General features: G+C 53.1%; 5 protein-coding genes across 5 annotated transcripts; 3 read left to right on the top strand and 2 right to left on the bottom strand.

Annotated features, from left to right (window-relative positions):
- Positions 1-635: 635 nt before the first annotated feature.
- On the top strand, positions 636-4,811 carry EV422DRAFT_502737 (uncharacterized protein; the record flags this gene model as incomplete). Its single annotated transcript, XM_053068295.1, has 7 exons — positions 636-2,968; positions 3,421-3,915; positions 3,978-4,036; positions 4,175-4,282; positions 4,467-4,596; positions 4,626-4,716; positions 4,764-4,811. 7 exons carry the CDS (start codon positions 636-638, stop codon positions 4,809-4,811), a joined length of 3,264 nt encoding a protein of 1,087 aa, XP_052930264.1.
- A 1,618-nt stretch (positions 4,812-6,429) lies between these two features.
- On the top strand, positions 6,430-8,056 carry EV422DRAFT_22075 (uncharacterized protein). Its single transcript, XM_053065464.1, has 6 exons — positions 6,430-6,744; positions 6,909-7,077; positions 7,149-7,215; positions 7,280-7,703; positions 7,775-7,844; positions 7,927-8,056. Exons 1-5 carry the CDS (start codon positions 6,616-6,618, stop codon positions 7,829-7,831), a joined length of 846 nt encoding a protein of 281 aa, XP_052930263.1. The 5' UTR covers positions 6,430-6,615; the 3' UTR covers positions 7,832-7,844; positions 7,927-8,056.
- Positions 8,057-8,198: 142 nt separating this feature from the next.
- Positions 8,199-12,725, bottom strand: EV422DRAFT_582645 (uncharacterized protein; the record flags this gene model as incomplete). The annotated part of the gene is made up of 9 exons (XM_053073402.1): positions 11,946-12,725; positions 11,692-11,782; positions 10,641-11,615; positions 10,363-10,558; positions 9,637-10,269; positions 9,368-9,569; positions 9,149-9,296; positions 8,975-9,081; positions 8,199-8,829 (listed from the first exon to the last, which is right to left on the bottom strand). The coding sequence occupies exons 1-9, from the start codon at positions 12,482-12,484 to the stop codon at positions 8,199-8,201; spliced, it is 3,522 nt and encodes a 1,173-aa protein (XP_052930262.1). The 5' UTR covers positions 12,485-12,725.
- A 1,258-nt stretch (positions 12,726-13,983) lies between these two features.
- On the bottom strand, positions 13,984-16,031 carry EV422DRAFT_502733 (uncharacterized protein; the record flags this gene model as incomplete). Its single annotated transcript, XM_053068294.1, has 3 exons — positions 13,984-15,223; positions 15,306-15,496; positions 15,558-16,031. The coding sequence occupies 3 exons, from the start codon at positions 16,029-16,031 to the stop codon at positions 13,984-13,986; spliced, it is 1,905 nt and encodes a 634-aa protein (XP_052930261.1).
- Positions 16,032-16,342: 311 nt separating this feature from the next.
- On the top strand, positions 16,343-18,958 carry EV422DRAFT_616406 (uncharacterized protein; the record flags this gene model as incomplete). The annotated part of the gene is made up of 1 exon (XM_053073968.1): positions 16,343-18,958. The coding sequence occupies exon 1, from the start codon at positions 16,538-16,540 to the stop codon at positions 18,956-18,958; it is 2,421 nt and encodes an 806-aa protein (XP_052930260.1). The 5' UTR covers positions 16,343-16,537.
- Between the last annotated feature and the right edge of the window lie 50 nt (positions 18,959-19,008).

Here is a 19,008-nt window from a genome sequence, read left to right as displayed (position 1 = left end):
GATCTTCAGCCTCACATCGCCCACATTTGCACAGCTGCATCAGGGCCAGCAAGCACTTTAGCAGCGGGCACAGTCAAGACCTTTTGCCGATGGGAAGATCGATAGCCCAAAGCTTTTACATATACTCAGGGACATGAGGCAACGGTGTCCATTTGTGTTCCCACTGTCTCTCGCAGCTACTCAGTACCAGCACCTTCACTCTTGCTACCCACAACGGTCACCGACCAAGAACCGAAACCAATAGCCTCTATACAGGTATGTTTTTCGGCGCTTATATTCAGGGGAGAGAGTTGTATTTTACGAGGCTGCTCAGTTTCCTTCTCGCCTTAACTTGGGAGAGTCTGAGGTGGGATGTCGGACGGCGTCCCCTGATCACCGGTGAAGGGACCTAGTCTCTCACATTAGGCATCTTGTTCGTTCATAATCATGGCTCTCAACCATCTACCTTTCTCTTCTCCCAAATTCAGACCTTCAATTTGTGAACCTCTGTCCGTGACCTATCCATTACCCAGAAGAGAACGTTCTGCGTTTCGCCATTACAAGACGATATCTTCTTGTTCATCCTGCGATACCTAGTCTCTCAGAGCCGCATGGGATGGTGATTCCTTGAGATATCGCAACTTCCACTACTCAAGATGGACACTCCAATCTTCAAGCGTGCGCGACTTGCCCGTGACGAAGGACGATCGATGTCCTGCTCGCAGACACTCATTGACTACTTTGGAACCCTGCCGCCTGAGCTTCTTGAAGAGATCTTCAGTCTCGTTCCGAACCCATCCCGTTTAGTGCTCGCTTCTCGAACATGGCACGCCGTATCCGAATCAACAGCAACGCGCCTGAGGTGGTTGCAAAATCACTTTCCCAAGCTGCCGTGCGTGCAGGTGTATCCCGAAGTATTCGGCATTGTCGGAAATCTTTCGATCGACGACGTTCCTCAGCGCAGTATTGGCGGTCGACCAGCGGCAAAGGTTCTTCGATATTTTCCGCGTCAAATCCTGAATGACGGCTTGCTCGCTCGCACGGTGGGATTTTACCTGGACGCACGCACGGAATCTTTGCACGTCGATGGGTCACCCTCTTTGACTGTTGATGAGGAACACATGATGATACACGCCGGCTCGGTACTTGCGGAGGACACAAGTACGCAAGCCACGACACGAGCGCTACTACAGTACGCGGCGGCGGCGGGATACGTTGACACGATGCGCCTACTTCTCTGCGCTCGATCGAACGATGGCCGAAACTGTAGCTCTTCAACGGCGTCGTCCACCCATGCTTCTCCAAGTTTCCGACGGGTCGCTCCTTACGACATTTTGACGGCACTCACTTGCTCCATCTCCGCACGGCAGCAACTAACCACGCACGTCCTTTTCCGATACATCCACGAAACCCATCTGAAATTCGATCTCTCCGGTCTTCCGGAGACCGCTACACACCCTTCCTTCTCCTATGCTAACTTGGAGGGCATGTTCCGCCGTGCCACGGGTGCAGCCGCCGAAGGCTCGGTTCTCTCCCCTTCTGACATGGTGGCGCTCGTCGAGCTGGTTGAGCCGAGGAGCGCTCAATCTCTGTTGATCGATTACTGTCTGCTGCAACTTTTAAGCGAATGGCCAGGGAACATGAACGGCACACCACTGCGAGACGGCCACGCATTGCAGTGGCGAAGAGGGTCGTACGTCGGGAAATCTGAAGAGCCGTCCATACTAGGCCTCGACCTCGTTGCTACGATGTTACACCACCGATGTGCCGTCATGACCCAACTGCATCCGTCTCAACTCAACTTGCCCACCCACGATTTCAGTGAATCAGCTTTGCACGCTTTCCTGAGTGCTGCGCTCAACCCGCACTACAATTTTCTGAGCACGGCGGGCTCCAACCGCGTCACTCCGGCTCTACTGCGCGCTCACGACGCGTATATCATCTACGATATCCTGCAGACCATCTTGCAACGGGACTTTGCTTCGTGCCTTCGCCTTTTGTTGGAATCGGGGCTCGATCCAGATCTGGACAATCGGTGGCCATTACGGTTGGCATGTCTTTCTTCGGCCAAACGATGTGTGCGGGAGCTGGTGGTTATCCGAGGGGTCACTCCGGCGCTTTCGATCGTCAGGGAGACCGCCGCGATGGGTCATGAGGATGTCTTGAAGATGCTGTTGGGGATTGAGTCGACGGACAGAGTCAATCACATCTACACCTTCCCCTCGGCTTCCTCGCCCATAAGCACATCGTTCGGCCAGCGCCGATCCTTCATGCCCCCATTAGGGGAGAAGCCCTCGAAGCCCGTCGATATACCCCGTGCCACACTCTCTGCAGCGCTCATAGCAGCAAGCGAAAACAACCGACCGTGCGTTGCCCAACTACTACTACGTCACGGGGCCGATCCCTGCGCTTCCAACGGCTTGCCTCTGCGTATCGCCCTCGCGCGCGGCTTTACGACGGTGGTTCGCATTCTCATCGAGTGGGGAGCGGAGTTGCCTGAAGCGTTGCTATCTGAGAAGACATGCGTGCACGACCGCGCTTCCTCGATACTGTCGCCGGGTGCATTCAAATTCTCGTCGCTGCCCGGCATGTCATCTTGGGCTCCAGCGGGCTCATGGCCGTCCTCTCCTGCTGCCAGCGATGATGGGGTGAAATTTTCATTGGAACATGTTCCGAAAATGGACATTGGAAGCGATGTCATGGCCTCGGCCCCCTTAGCCTCACCTTCGCCGCAGCTGTTTTCCGCGGCATCGTCTCCTTCCGTTGTGTCGACTCCTTATTGCGAAGACTGCCCGTTTGATAGCCTACCGGATGCGATGTCCATCGACGGTGCCGATAACGTCAAGACGGCTATCGATGCATTATACCCGCCTGCTGAGGAAGTGATGGCCAGCGATACCAGACAGCCGACCGTACATTCTGAGATATCGTACCCCGGGTCTCGAGACTATGCCGCCGCCTTGGCGGATGTTGCTGAACGCATGGCTGCGTATGTGCAAAGGCACAAGTGTCAAATACAGTTTCAGTGAGATCCTGTGGTCGCGGTTAGATGGTGGGAATGAAAGGGATGATGTACATAATCGATTCTTTTTGGGCCGCAAGCAAAGAATTCAATCTGTAATATTTGATACCGTTTTCCGATGTTTTGTGAGGGGAAACGTCACCTTGCTTTTGAGAAAAGATGCTGGCCCATTTTCAGAACAAGCTGTTTGTGTTGGTAGGGAAGTTTCGATGGGTTTGGCTTTCTCCGCCTTTTTGACAGCGCGCGGGTTTGCTTGGTGATTGACGATTCGGAGGTTGAGCGCCTTTTGCTTTCTCACCTAGTTCTCGCGGCTTTTTCAAATTCCCATCATCACCTTCGATAGATCACACCCCTTCGAAGTCGACAACCCACTAACATCCCCGACTCGCAATAGAGCAGCAAAATATGCGCATCCTCAGATCAGCAACACACCTCTCCGCGCGGGCCCTTCGCCGCGCCAAAGGTCAAACCAGCAGCAACAAATCGCATACCAACTCAACCAAGAGCCAAAGTTCGGGGTCGTCTCGATTCTCCAGCACATCCACCTCCGCCAGCAAGCCTGCTTCCACAGTCGGCGCTTTCGCGAACTCTACGGCCAGCACAGCAACACTCAACAACCGAATCTTTGCCGCTTTGAACAACCAAACGGGAGCAAAATCTTTCTCGACATCTTTTGGTGCCGCTGGGCTGCCAGGCTTTGCGGCTGCCACGGCTGCTTGCTCTCCCTCGCCTGCTGCGCAAGTTGGAGTTTCTGCGAACGCTACTCCGACTAAGGCGAATATGAGGGCGAGGAGCAGTGGTGCTGGTATGCTGGCTCTTGCTGAGGAAGCGGAAGATGAAGAATCTCATTGGTGGGTGGTGGGGTTTGGATTAGAGGGTGATGGAGCGCTAGACCAGTTTACGGAAGACCATGGGTGTGGTTTGATGCTTCATTTGAGTTAACCACTAATCCGGGCTCTCATTTTCTCTCTCGCAGTAATAGTCGGTCGCACCTGGCGCCGCTCATAAATGAGGGTTCAACAGACGATCCGAGCGGTACATAACGAGCTCTGCATGATATTGAAGACGTGGAGAGAATTTTCACAGCAAGTGGGCGGCCAAAAGACCGGAGCTTGCTGTCCCGGCCATGGATCTGATGTTTTACTATATAGGCATTGGGAAACTCTGGCTTAGTCGCTTGCAGCTCACGCAATGGGACTGTGGCTCTTGCCTCTGAGGCATATTTGGAGGTGCATTATCTGGAGGTGCATTATCGCCCCAGGTTATCCACCAGGGGGATAGGTGTCTTCTTAGAATCACAAGAATAGATTGTATCACAAGATATGACGCCCCAAGCTAGAGCAGGCTCCTGATGAACCAGGCACGTGAAAAAAACGTCCGCTGCCATCATATGCTGTAAACTGTAATCTTCGTGTGGCTGCTCTGAACACAGATCCCAGTACATTGTTACGATTGGTGAGGTGAGGTTCCGAAGCAGGGCGGAAAAGTGTGGGGTGGAAGTGTGGGGAACAGGGGCGTCATTTCCGCGTCAAGCTTGGTGGAGCGTCACCTGCGTCAGCCTCTGTCCTCAAGAATCTCAACGCATATAAGAGCAGGTGGGCTCTTCTCCTGGCTCTCTCCGCAGGAAACTTTCTTACAACCAAGCGACAAACATCAACGCACTCAAACCTCAAGAAGCACACTTCTTATCAGAATGGGTGACTGTCAATGCAGCAGTAAGTTGACACCGCACGTCAGTCATCGTACGCTACGCGTGACCCAGGACCGTAACAAGGTGGCCATCTCAGACCCTGATGAGTGCAAATGCTAAACCACTTCGCTTTCTCCAGAAGGCTCCGTCTGCAAGTGCTCCGCGAACTGCAAGAACTGCGGCTGCAAGAAATCCGGCCAGTCCGCTAACGACCAGACGGCTCGTCCCACCAAGACCGTTCACAACGAGGCTTGCAGGTAGGTTGCTTCATCGCTGGTTTTGAAACCTTCACAAAGAGTAGCCCATTCTCGCGCATTCATCCCTCTCCATCCGCAGCTGTCACGGAACTGGCCAAGGCTGCCAGTGCCAGTCGAACTGCACCTGCGGCCAGTCTTAATTCAGTTCATAGGTTTCGTCCGTAGTATGGCCTAAGCACTCTATGTAGTTTTGGCTTTGCCAAGTGTTATATTTGTCAAATGATTGAAATGTATGTGGGATTGTCAGCGTTTCCATGGTTGCATGCTGTTGACCGACGCATCGCCGGCCCGCATTCCTCAGCGCATGCCTGCCAGATCCAGTATCTATGCTGTCATCTGGGTCATAGTTGTTGTGCATAGGCTCGTGCTTTCGTTTTGCCACTAGACATATCGGGCGTGTTGGAGGGGAAGGGTATATACATGTGTATGGTTGATTACAATCGCCACAAGTGATATTCATATTCCAATCCTATCTATCCATCAGACTCTGATGAGGATCTTTCCCAGGATTCCGAGTCTGGTGATCCTCCAAGTACTTACTGAGGGATGCCGGAATCTGTGTCCGTCCATGACTCGTCATCCTCCGAGTAGATCTCCAGCTCCCCACGAAACGCTTCTTGATTTCCTCGTTACGGTGAAACAAACTCTTCTGCGCATCCGGTGAAGTGAGTCTGAGTATTCGAATGCACTCTCTTTGTTTCCATCCAGGAAGCTCCGCCGGGCCGTCATTCTCAAAGTTTTGCTCCGATAGCTCACGTATTATCTCCAAGTCTCCTGACTCGCAAATCTGAAGTCGAACAAGAGTTGAGAGATGGCGAATCCGACCAAGGCCACGAGTAAAAGAGCCCATTGCTTGTCGACAGAGAGAGGTTTCTTAAATGAGGCAGGGAGGGCCCATGTGTGCTTTCCGCTGTTACGCAAAATCGTAACCTCCGGCGCATAAAACCAAGCAAGCGTTTCGCAAAGGTTTTGCACAGCGTGCGAGTGGGCCCTCGGAGCTATAAGGTACGCCGGACCGAAAATCTAGAGAGACTCGTAAAAACTCTCGTGTGCCCAGCTATGAACCCAAAAGCCACTCGACGCAGCGGCTTCGCAGCCTCGACGCAGCCAGGCCTAAGATGCAGCTAATTTTCAGAAACGCTAAGGGCGACCAACGGGCCGAATTTCCTCGGTTTGTCGCGAGGCCCCCGTCCTCCAGTTGGAAGTCCTTTATCCAAATAAAGCGGTTGGGATTGGTTTCCAGGATTGTGAAAAAGAGTACTCAATGTTACCTCGTCGTGAATATGGATCCTTGAATAGAGGCGGTCGACCAGCCCCATCCGGTAGCGCCCTGGGCATTCTGCATAGCTAGTAATCCGTCCGTCAGAGGAGCTCCAGAGGCAGCTGCCGCACGGTGTCGAAGGGCATGCTAGATGCTCCCCAGTTGCTCCCTGCTTGTCTGCTGAACCGTGGGGGAAAGCGGGAGAGCTGGGTTCTGCTGGGTTCGCGTCGCAGTTTGCTTTTCTGAGCTTTTTGGAGCATGTACCCCTCTTTCCCGTCTGTCCCACCAACGGAACTAAACGTTTTCCATTCGTTCTCAAGACTTTCGGGTAAGTTTGGGGCCCAAGACTCTTGTCATACGGCAAACTCCCGCTCATAACCAACATTCCTAGGCCGTAGTTGCCAAGATGGATCCCGCTGCGCGTTTGGCCGCGAATCTGAGCGTTCTGCGAAGACACGATGCTGCCATCAACGGCGTCTTGGATAGTTCGAGTCACGTTGTCGTGTATGACTTTGACCCTGGGAACAAAAGCTGGGTAGGTAAGGACGACAAGGCGGGGAAGAGAAGGAGGAAGCGGAGGACTATGGCGCTTCGAGCCAGCATGGAGAGCCGTAGATCGCAGCGACGGGACAGACCGAGGACGCCAAATCGAATATGCCATGCTTGTCACTGAGACCGACCTTCTGATCACACCTGTAGACTAAAAAAGGGATAGAAGGCACATTATTCGTCTTCCAGCGCTCGGTTGAGCCCTTTTATGGGCTGTTTGTGATGAACCGGTTAGGGCTCGAAAATCTGTCCGTCATGCTCAACTCCGACATGGAAGTCACGCTGCTGCAGGAGTTTGTTATCTATCGACAGCCAGATGGTACGTTTTGCGTTGGAAGGCCGGCATCAAGCCATGACAGAAATGCTGACGGTCTCCGTTATGTACATCAGACAGTGTGCAAGGGTTATGGATGTATGAAACATCTGACCGGACCCGGATAGTGAAAACGCTGACAACGTACGAAGCATAAGATGCTCCTACTTGCTTTGTTCTGTATGCTTACTCTATCTCCGGCCCCTAGATACACAGAACGAAGCGCTCCAAGGAATCACACCCCCAACGTAAATCACGCGCCACAACATAACCACAGCATAACCTCCACACCGCAACTCCATGCCAATCAACCCGTCGACATCATGGCCATGTTCCAACGCGCAAAAGTGGTCGATGCACACGGCGCACCCGTCGACGCTAGACACAGTCCCAGCCCACAACAACACCCCCCACCACAACGGCATCAGGCTCAGCAGCTGCCTCCGCCGCCGTCTACGTTGCTGACAGGTTCATCGCAATCACAGGTTTCGGCGCCCCCGATCATGCCTCAGCAGAGGCAAATACAGCGGCTGGAGGATGTGTGGCAGTGGGTGGAGGATCTGGCACCACAGAGCGTCCGTGGTGGGTTGCCGGATAGGGACTTCAGGAGCAGAATGTTACATTTAGCCCAGGTAATATGGTGCTTTTCACACAACTGCGTTCCAAAATCGCTCGACCCCTTGACATCCAACCATCGTCACAGGATCAAAACTTTCTGGATGCAATGTATCGAAGCTACCGATGGGAGCGGCCAACATGATAGTTCAATTGAGGTATCGACAACATATACGTCGCACAACGAGATAGCGCTTTTCGTCACCACGCCATTCGTTCCACCTCAAACGCACTCACTAGCCACGATTCGCCGCGCTTCCAAGACATCGAAGAAGCTTGGCCTGGGATATATATATTCAAATCTAGATTAATGATACAAGCGCGCGGGGGTATCGCTCGCCGTAGATGTGAGGGTGGGGGTGGGTGCGGCCAGCCCGTGTAGTGGAGACTGAGGCGTGTTATCATAGATGTGGCTGAGTGGCATTTTTCATAGTGATGAACGGGAACATGCTAATTTCACCATTGTATCTTGATGGGGATTCGCGTGAGGTGGTGGGTGGAAGCCGCATGAACTACAGTACGCCATTTGCGTAGTACTGAAAGAGGGGCATCCATAGTGTGTTGGCTTCACCACATCTCCGCCACAAATTTGAAGCAATATGCGAAAGTACACTCACCTGGAAGGAGTCGTACATCCTTGTGAAAGCACTCCCACAGCTGCGATCGATCAAGGACTCGACAAGCTCACAAGCTTCGTCCTTGGTGCCGCCCGGGAGAAATCGTTCTCGCAGAGCCGCCGAGACCGGATACGTCCTTGCCGCCGCTGTTTGTGAATGAGAATTGGCGGCCGTCCCGGCGGCGGCTTGGGCAGCTGCTGCGGCTGCACTATTCCCGGCTGCACCCGTGGCGTTCTGTAGATCATACTCTGAACCTGCAAAGTTGATGAATGTTGTTGGGTGTGATGATGGCGTGGGCATGTTGGAGGGCTTGGGTGTCACGCCCGTGAAACACGGGAGACTGGACCCATGCTCCATCAACTTCACGAGGGCGACGATTTCGTCGGCTTCCTTTCGCAGTGCCAGGAAACATTCCTTCATGAGTTCCCGGAACTCTCGGAACTTTTCGCTGCCAAGCCCGCCGAGGATATCGACGTATTCTTGGGGTAACTTGAATGGAGCTAGCTCGAAGCCGACAGAGCCAGGGCTATTCGACAGCATGAAACCGAAGTCGATGTGGATCACATGGCCTTGCATGTCGAGCAGGATGTTGCCGTTGTGTCTAATCATCAGTGAAATGAAGACGTAAGTTGCATGACAGCGGGATGGCTGAAAATCGATTGCCAACGCACCTGTCTTTGATTTGCAGAAGGTAGCAAATCACAGAGTATGCCGCGAGAGATCGCATGAAGTTGTCCTGAGCCTGCCCGAACCGTGTACTTCCCGGGTGGCCGAACTCCTGCGATACGAGGTTGTTCAGGGACACTTGTCACAAACTCGGATTCTAGAACCCGAAGAATCCTTACCTTGACGAAATAGTCGTACAGAGTGAACGGCAGTCCGTTTTCGTTCATCTGCTTTGCGTACGCGTTCTTCTTGATCGAGTGCACCGAGATAGAATCACGGATCGTCTCCATGATGCCCGACTGCTCTGATGTTATCAGAAGTTGGAAGCTGAGAGGAGGGTAAGGCATCAGCATATCCGCCCTCAAAAGTCCTAGGGTCTTTCACCAAACCCTTCTTACTAGCAAACCCAGACCGGAACATTGGCTGCACGCCATATCCGCTGCATCTCCTTGATCAGTTGCAAAGCCAGTTGCTCCTGCCGTAAATCTGCACCAGATTTGACAATGACGGAAAACAGCCGCCAATTGGGTTGTCGGCCATACGGCGATGATGCTCTGATTCGCTCCATCTTCGCATCCCATGTTTCTCGGAAAACCGCCGCTGCAGCGATAGTTGAGTTAGCTGTAGTTCCAATGGCTGCTGTCGGTCGCTGAAGTTCGCAACTCACCACTTGGATCATCCTTGTCTCGTTCTTGACATCGGGCTCGTAATGACTCTTCCGTTTCCGGTAACGTATCATCTGTGGCCTGTTGGGCGCCCAACGACGCCCTTTCATTCATCCGTTGCGCCAAGGCCTTGACACGGGCTTCCTCCAACGTAACCATCTCCTTAATCAGCCGATTCTTGATGGACTCAAAATCGGCTTTTAATTTTTGGTAGTTCCGCTTGTCTTTATTGACGGCTTGCGATGCTGGGACGTTCACAATGTTTGTGTCAGCAGCCTGGCTCGATTGACGCGGTGATAGGAGCGGTGCGGGTATGCCTCCCGCTCCAACAATCATGGTTGAGGATTGCGCGGTTGGGGATGCGAGCCCCTGCGATGATACATCGCGCTGCTGCTGTCGATATAGTTGAGCTAACATAACTGCCGCGGTTCGAAGGCGTTCGGTGAATTCGTCTGCTGGAGTTGGTGGGGCTGGGGCTGCTTTATTCGAGATGTCGAGTGGATCTTTCCCAGGGTGTGCTAGAGGGGATGTGGGGGTGGCATCGAGCGGGCTCATCGATGTCCGGGAGGTAATGGAAGCGTTCGATTTTCGTCGATTCAATACCATTCGATGATATTCAGCCGGTGTCGTTGCTTCTGCATCATGGAAACGGATAATGTCGCCGAGGGTAAGTAAGAGGAAATCGAAGATTGTTCACCAAAACAGAATAAGCCTGTCTACCAACGCACCTGTCGCCCATGAGACTGACCTCTGACTGTCCATGGATCGTCTTTCGGAACGTACTCGACTTTCAGCCTCATCAGGATCGTGCGTGTAATCACCATGGAATGAGGCACGCGAACGGCGCTTCTCAACCACACGACTTTCTGCCGCATTGTCTTGATCGGTGCTTTCCAACACCTCTACTGTTATCAAGTATGGGACCTGAAATGGTGAGAACATCGTCAGGAAAGTCCACATTGGGGAATCTCAGATGAGCTTCCCAAATTGCTGCAACGATACTAACCCTATCAGCCGAGTTCAGAACGACTGCGTCGGATGGGCTGATTCGAGCGATGCGGTGGTGTGCAGGATGCGTTGCTGATGCCCGGCACCAGGGCGTCAGGCACACATTTGCCGGCAGATTGTGGTTCAGCAGTTCCAATTCCGCAATCAGTGTGCTCTGCCTGGCCTCCTTCGGCACGGTCCGTAACCGGTCCGAGATCTCCACCAATGTCATCATGAATTGCATCTCGGCATGGAAGTAATGGCTTCGCTCCAGATCTGGGTGATTCGGTGACGTTTTCGATCCGCTGGGCCGAGTCAGCAAGTTCGAGTAAAAAGATTGGTCCACTACGTTCGACATGCTACTCGAGCGCTGTTGCGGCTGGTGACGAACGGGTGTCTTGGGTGGCGATTTGGTCGTATCAATTGCCTTCGCCACATAGCGGTTGAACGAAAACGCCCCGCCACGCGATAACTCATCTGGACTCGGTGAGCCTATTGGTATCCGAGCCGCTAGGTCGATCTGTCTCTGTTCTTGCGACATGATCTCGGTGGAGTGCCTGCGTCCCTTCGATGTTTGGCCCAATACATGGTCAACCGATCGCCCATTTCTCACACTGTCCGACCGCTTCGTGGACGCAGCGGATGTCTGTGGGCCGTCTGTGTCGTGTGCAAGATCTTTCCATCTCCGCCCTTGACTCAGTATCATTTCTCTGCCCGCATCCACAGCAAGCGGACATACACCAGCCGCAAGCACAGCGCCTATCCCAACAACCGCTGGCCGAACGTTCTCCCTCATCTTCTTCTTCTGAAAAGGATTCCACGAGTGCTCGATCTTCGCTGTGGTAGGTGCCGGACTCCCTGCCGCTTTGCTGGTATAGTCGTCTGTGAACATCAGGACTTGACATCTGTAGTATAGCCTTTGACACAACCGGTAGCTCTCCGACTGCGGTAATGCCCTCAGGTCGTTCAAATGCGCTTGTAGGAGCCAGAATGTCTAGAATTTACGGTTATGGTGAGTCGTCCACGGCCCCAGGAGTTTGGAATCACATACTAAGATAACGAGATCTTACCAGAACAGCACAATGCTGCGATCGTTTACATTGCTTCAGCAGGAAGTTCTCCAGTGCGACGGACTCATTCTGGCTGGTGATCGCCAGATGGCTGTGGGACGAGGCAGGGAAGATGGATGGACGGCAGCAGTGAATAAGGAATCGTGCTTCGATCTGATCTCATGAGCCCCACCCTCCCCGGTCATCGCCATGGCACACGGCGGGCGGCGACCTCCCACCCACCTCAGCAAGCCTTTTAAATTCTGTCAACGAACCATAATTGAGGCAAGAAGAACTCCACTTCGTCTACGGGGAATTCATTCAACCTGTCGCATATGTAATGTTGGATTCCTATCGATTCTGGATAGCGATGCAGGTACGAAAGAGCGATCCGCGGATCAAAGAAATCCGATTGGAAAAATCGCAGGAGCCAGTTCTTCTCAATAGCGGGGTTGTTCTGGTTTCGTTGAGGCGGCGTCAACTGTGATTCCTTTGGAGGTTTCTGAGCGCTTTGCACCTCCCCTTTCGAAGCCTGCGGTTGCTGTTCGTCCTGCCCAGCTTGGCTTTCCTGGTCATGCTGCTGTTCTGGTGGTTCGTCTAGCGTATTCGTCAGGACTTTCGGGTTTTGCTCTTGTTCAAGCGTTGCAGTATCGTCGACCGGTAACTCCCGCCATTCGTCACTGCCGTCCCCATTTACTATGGGGTCTATATCCAGCACGTGCTCAGTATCACTAGGGGCCGCGTTCGAGTCGACCTGCTTCCCTACAACCGTGCTGCTATCGAAGCCGGTATCGTTCGAGATACTGTGGGACATTCGAGGCTACCACCTCTTTGAAACGCGAGCGAAGACACTTTGCGCTGGATGGAGTAAGATGTGGTGCCCTTCAAGCTGTTTACTGCAAACACAAGAATGGCCTCTCTAGCTAATAGATATGCAGCAGTAGTCGTCGGTATGAACTATTGTACGTACAGTATTTGCTGGTCGCTGTTATGCTGGGGCGAAAGCTCAAAGAGGGTCCAAATTCGAAATCCGAGAGCCATCGCCGCCGTCAAAGTTCAAACGCGTCGTTCCCAGCACTCCCTGCGTGCTTTTTCCTCTCACGCTTGACCCTCGCCACGGAACACCTTGCAACCTGCAGCCACCGCAATCTCATCTGTCCTTCTTTGCTTTTCAACTCAACTTGAGTACGTTTCCGCTGTATTGGCGCCTACCACGAAAAAAAGCCGTTCCGAACATGTCGTCTGGTAACACTCGCAAGCGATCTTCCTCGGATAGCGGTGAAAGCCACACCGCAACCCGCCGCCTTCGAATGTGCTTTTTCCGCGGCACGGTCGGCAACTGCACCCCTTCGACCTCCGAATTCTATCGTTTGACCTCTCCAGCGCTCGGAGACAATGGACTTGGAAGAACTTTCACTCAGGCTATAGCCTGTGCGGGTCGCGAGCCAGCGTGGAAGGCTGCCGAGGAGCGTGGGGAAGAGGTGTGGAGCTGTCACGCCCATTATGTGTGGTGCTTCACCAACCCCGATCAGCGCGAGGCGGTTTGCCAATTCCTGTTTTCGGACTGGGCGCCTGAGGAGGCCGGAAAGGAAGAGGGCAACCGATCCGCGACAACAGAGAGAGGAAACGATAGCATGGATGTAGTTGCTGAATGAAGAAAGGAAAATTTCAGCAGGATGCCAATTTGGGTCCACTTTGACAGTCTCTGATTGGCAAACAGCACTTCCAAGGACAATTCTCACCTTTGAAGTATTGATCTATATGAGGGCGGATGGACCAATGGGCAATACAGGAGAAGACTTCTCGACTCTTGACTCGACGTCTGCCCAGCCGGTCCTGACGACGCCGTCCTCTCGCGGCTTCATCTCTGTCAAGTGTCTTCGAGTCACGGTGGACGCGGAAACTCGAAAGCCGTCCCGCTTTGCTGTAGGCCTTTCGACTGGCTCTAGACCTACCGATGAGCGAATATCGTTGGACGGTTCAATCGCCACAGCCTCCTACTTGAGTGCGTGCCCATAGCACCGATTCGGCAAGAGGCTCATTTAGTGATGCTACGTGTCCAGCAGGTTCCCACAGCGGACGCAAATTTCCGGCGGGCTCTCCCAGCCGCAGGACGTCAAAGTGCTACGAAGTACAGATTGCGACTCGGATCTGATTGGAATTCATATAACCCGAGTCGCTTATGGCTCATAGGCGGTCAATTGTACACGCCCCAATGGTGACAACGCCATTGTGTAGGAGATGAGAGCGACACTCGGCGTGAAAACGATATGGGAGGGAGAATGTATTTTGCCGACGAGTGAAATAGAACAATTAAACATCATTGTTGGCAATGCTCATCATCTTTTTCGCCTTTGGGAAGAACGAGTCGATAGTAGATTGGCCGCGAGGCACCTCCACCTGCGATGTCTTCTTTCTTTTTGCAGTTGATGACCTTTTTGCACTCTTAGCTGCTGCGTGCTCTTCATATGCAGCAGCCATAGTCGGATATGCCATAGATACTAGATCGGCTTCTACCCATACGCGAGGGCTTAACGCTTCCGCAGAGTTGTGAGAGCCTGATGGCATATTGAGCTTTTGAAGATGTGTGCGCTTCAACGAATCGTAGTTCAACGTCACCCGATACTCAGAGCCACCGAATTTGACCCGTTTCCGGTGGATTCCTTGGACGAGGACTTCGCTCTCCGCATGGCTAGTCGGCCGAGTCTTGTATGGAGCAGGAATGGGTGGAGCCAGCTTTCGATGTGCTTCCAAACGCAATTGTAGCAATCGCACTGCCGGGTAGAGATTCCCTTCGAACATTTTCTCTGTGTAAGTCGGTGTCCATTCGAATTCGTCAACGCAGAATCGCCGCAATCCTTCGATATCTGGCAAACTCCACTCCCATGTATCTGCCTGTCGTGCTTGTCCACCAGCCTGCTGAATTCCATCTCGTCCGTAAAATGCGTCGACAATCCTCATATCCGGAAACCCTGATTCCGTCAAGGCCTTCACCGAAGAGGGTCGTTTACGGCTCAAAACCTCTCGGTAACTTTCTTCTTTGCCCACCAGTGCCTTGGCAATCTTTTCCGTGGTCGTAAAGTTCCGCGGTGAATTTTGTTCAGGTCGAAGTTGAGGTAGTGCACGCCGCTGGTTGATTTCCGCTAGAAGTTCTGCTCCATAACCCGCTTTAGCCAGCTCCAACGCTCTGACTGGACCGATTCCTTTGATCCCTCCTTCATTGCCGTAGTCGCAGCCGCATAACAACGCTATCAATAACAACCCCGCGCGGTCTAGATCGTAGTCTTTTTTTAAATCTGGCATGCGATAGATCCGCGTGTGGGTTAAATCTGAACCTTCTTCCTCCTCGACCTCATCCGCGGTAGACGCTCCGTCACTGTCGTCATCGCTGATCTTTTGCGAGCGGGCGGCGGCACCACCCATGGCTTTGCGCTTTGTAGACGTTGCCATCGGCGTGGGCGTGCTCGCTTCCCCAACCCCACGGGATTTCGACTTTGTCGGCGTTGATGTGCCGCTGCCCGATGGTTTCCATCCGCCTGCTCGCCAAGTGCGCCTGTGAATGTGAGAAGCCATTCCAAGTGAGACCAAAATGTGACACCACAGCCCTGTGTGAAAGGCAACGACTGCTTGCGTACATTAGGTATCGCCCGCCAAAAAGAAAGTAATCTGCATCATCCGTGCAACTCAGATCAACCTCTCCAGCAAGCTCGAGTCTCGCACATTCCTGCTCCGCCTCCCCATCGGCGTTTTTTACTGGGTTCCCGAAGAGCTTCGCTAGGATAATGAAGCCATTGGCCGCGCTGCCAAAACTGCCTCTACCTCCTCTCTGCATGGAGAAAGCCAGTTTAGGTTATTATGTCGCGGGGCAACCGTTCATTTGTTCACACCTTCGCTTTGGATTTATTCCAGCCATCAAAAACAACGATGGGCTTGATGCCCAGAACCAGCAGTCGACACAGCCTGAAGAAGAATACTCGGAGATGATATGCATTGGGCTGGTTTTTGAGCCCTTGAGAAGGCGTCCAGGGAGATGCATTTGTGGCGTTGAAATGCGTCACAGCCGAATGCGAATGATAGATCCATAATGAGGCATCTATTGCCAGTCGAACTGGATGCCAACCAGGTTGGGGCGGTAGAGGTATAATGCCGCTGCTTGTTGGATGAGTATCTGTCGTTTGCACTTCGGTTGAACCAACGGCGGTTGAAATGCCTGTCAAATCGATCACTTCGTCTTCATCGGAGCCACCCGTGGCAGGTGCAGAAACCTGGGTTCCAGGCCTCAGTCTCCCACTGCAGAGCCGAGAGAGAGCAACCCTGATTCCGGAGTCGCCGATGATGGACCACACTCCATTGATTCCCATCGAGTCGTGAGCAGTGAAGTGGTATAGAGATAGACAATGACGGGAGAAGATGCAATATGCGATTTCACTGCATATGGTTAAGGTTTCGAGAACCGACTGCATCTCCATGGAAGAAACTGTCAAAGTTAACATGGGAAACTGCTGAGTCAAAAATCGACAGCGCGTTGATCAGTCTCCGATCCTTGCGCCCATAACTCTGTTGACAATGTCTTTGCTTCAACCGCAACCTTGCTGTTCCCCCGGGGTTGGCGCAGTGTTTTCCCTCAGCCTTGGAAATGCAACGCCTCGAAGCCCCTTATCAGCAACATCTTACCTGGGCCCCGCTGCGTCAACTCGCATCTTACTGCCTCAAACGAAAGTAATACCACATTTCTGCTCAACCTACACTTGCCATTCTCTCATTCTCTCGCCAAACTGAGTCAAGCACGATCTAAAGCAGCCTCTTAACTGTACAGAGGAGACATATAACGCGGAACTCACCTGTTTCTGCAAGATTTCGATACAAAATGATGCAGTCGCCAAACATGGGAGACTTTTTGAATCTCGACTATAAGGACGATAGCGACACCCGTCGTGACAATTTCGGTATCTCAAGCGACGGGCTTCCTACACCCGACGCACTGCAAGACTCGTCCGTCAACCCGTTCGCACCCGGATATGACGGCTGGGTTGCGGAGGAGGTCCAGCCCTTCTGTAACCTTGAACCCACTTCTCCTCCGTCGTCCGATACTCCTAACGGGCATCAACTCACGGAGTCTCTCGAAACTTTAGCTCGCCGTTTCTCCGCGATCGAAGAAACGGCGCAGAGCATGTTGCGAAGGTGTGCTTCCCATGGCTCCGCGCCGGCCTTGGCCTCCGGACGAAAGGTTTCGATCGGCAAAGGAAGAAATGGGACCGCTCAGGGTGAATCCCACCGAAGATCCTCATCGCTTGCCCATATGCCCAACAGTGCCTTCCTCACCTCCATAAACGAGGCTCTGGCGGTAGATGGGACACCGCCATACAGCCAGAACCCGCATTTCAGTGTAGATTTCCCGCACAACCAATATACAAATCCGAGGTCTTCAATGAGCTCAGTCGAGTCAACGGATGAGACGATTGGCTTTGCGATGGAGGATTGGAATCAGCTGCTCAGCAACAAACGGTTTTCCCTTCCCGAACAGCATCAACTTTATACGCCGAGCTACAGAGGCTATGGCTCGACGGCTAGCGTAATTTCTGATGATGGAGCTTCGTCCTTGGCGAGTGGCTCCTATCGAGCAAGCGCTATGTTTTACCCTCATGGGATGCGATCCGAGCTTGAACATGTTGTGCAGAATGGGCCTCCCCTTGGCATGTTCCTAACTACGCCTGACAACGCGTCACTCTCCCCGACGGACGAAGACATTCAGTCCCATGCGAGCTTGTCAGGTTCATATTTTCCCGCACAGTTCCACGAACATAGACCTATCCTCAGTCCGTACGGATTGCATTCGAATGGGGAGATGCGATTTGCTGATTTCGCCGCTAGATCAGATACGTGGGGAGAGACTCCAGATGGGAACGCTCTCATTGATCCGAATCAGATACATGGCCGAGGTATACAACGCGACGACATGCACCCGGCATACCATCATGCGCCATATTTGAATGGAGGAATGTTGGGGAATGATCGGGGAATTTCTGCCTCAGGGACCATGTCAGAGCACGAATTGGGCATGCTTGGCCACGAGCAGGATGCTGGGCATCCGAGCATGTCCGAGTTTCCTGAAATGTCGCAGCATCCGGATCCGATTTTCTACCACGGCGGTTTGGAGGACAGACATCCTACCGCCGAGGCTTACCCGAAAGCGACCAGTAGCTCACACATCATTGCCCCAACGCCAGTCTACGCGGGTCAAAGTGTTATGGATGCGACGGGCTTCCTGCTTTCGCATCCTATGCCGATGGACTCGCCTCACGGTGGAGACTTTGCTCATACTGCATACGGATACGGTCCTGATTCTAGCAGTATCCCGCGTAGCGCTTCGGTCTTCACCCCAACTCCTCAGCAGCCACGAACCATAGTCCCATTCTCGCAAGGGCAATGTCATGCGACGTTCCTTCCACAACTATCCATCGAACCTCCCTCGTCATTAAAGATGCCTGGGGGTATGCTCTCAGCTCCAGCGCATTTTTTACGCCATCGGCACTCTTCGCCTTACCCCGGTGTCTCGGCACCGTACCCGGTCATGAGCGGAACTCCGCCCGCATCATCCTCGAATCGCGCAACTCCGTATCCCCGCAGCAAACCTCTTTCACGAGGTCGAACGAGGTCGGTTCCTGCCCTTCACACGCAAGATGTGGGCACGCCGCCACTATCCCATGTGCATCCACAAAGTCAACAGCAGCTTCATCGAAGTAGGAAGAACACGCTTCGCGGACGATCTACCGGCACACTTGCACAAACCGACCCTGACGCGGGTATGGAACCATTTTCTCTTGCAGAAACCGACATGGGGGACTTCAAAGCAGATGGCGATCAAGAAAATCACATGCAACCACTGTCTGAGCGGAGTGACGACCCTTCAGGGCCTACCGAAATAGGAGTACATCCTCATGGCCGACGGAAGAATACCAGGCATTTGCATTCCGCCCTAGCAAGGCCGGCCAGCAGCAACGCAAAAATCGGAGAAAACTATGCTACGGGCAGCATGCATCCCGCGCGAGGGTCCATACCTCGATCTGTACGTCGCAGCAACACCCCACTTTCATCCGCGTCTTTCGCGCAGTATGATGGCGCCAACGTCGAGCGAACCGGCACCGTTAAGATGCATGATTTGATCCGCGAGCACCAGGTGATGATGGCGGAGGTAGCGAAGGCGCAAGCGACGCGGCAAAAGGAAGACGCGGAGGCGGGGCAGATGATGGAAACGCTGAATCGTCTCATGGGGATTCAACAGATATGACCATTACCGTCCATTTACGTATTAGGCTTTGAACCCTTTCCTTGTATTTT

The sequence above is a fragment of the Fimicolochytrium jonesii genome (genome assembly GCF_025526975.1).
Source record: "Fimicolochytrium jonesii strain JEL569 chromosome Unknown EV422scaffold_1, whole genome shotgun sequence".
In the NCBI taxonomy this organism is placed as follows: Eukaryota; Fungi; Chytridiomycota; class Chytridiomycetes; order Spizellomycetales; family Powellomycetaceae; genus Fimicolochytrium; species Fimicolochytrium jonesii.
Note: the sequence above shows the minus strand (reverse complement) of the source record. Positions and strands in the feature narration are given on the sequence as shown.

Excerpts from the sequence above, each read along its gene's own strand:
- EV422DRAFT_22075 (XM_053065464.1), top strand. The coding sequence starts at position 6,616 with ATGGATCCCGCTGCGCGTTTGGCCGCGAATCTGAGCGTTCTGCGAAGA. Across the intron at positions 7,078-7,148 it reads TATCTATCGACAGCCAGATG|ACAGTGTGCAAGGGTTATGG; the intron begins GTACGTTTTGCG and ends TATGTACATCAG. Across the intron at positions 7,704-7,774 it reads GAATGTTACATTTAGCCCAG|GATCAAAACTTTCTGGATGC; the intron begins GTAATATGGTGC and ends CCATCGTCACAG.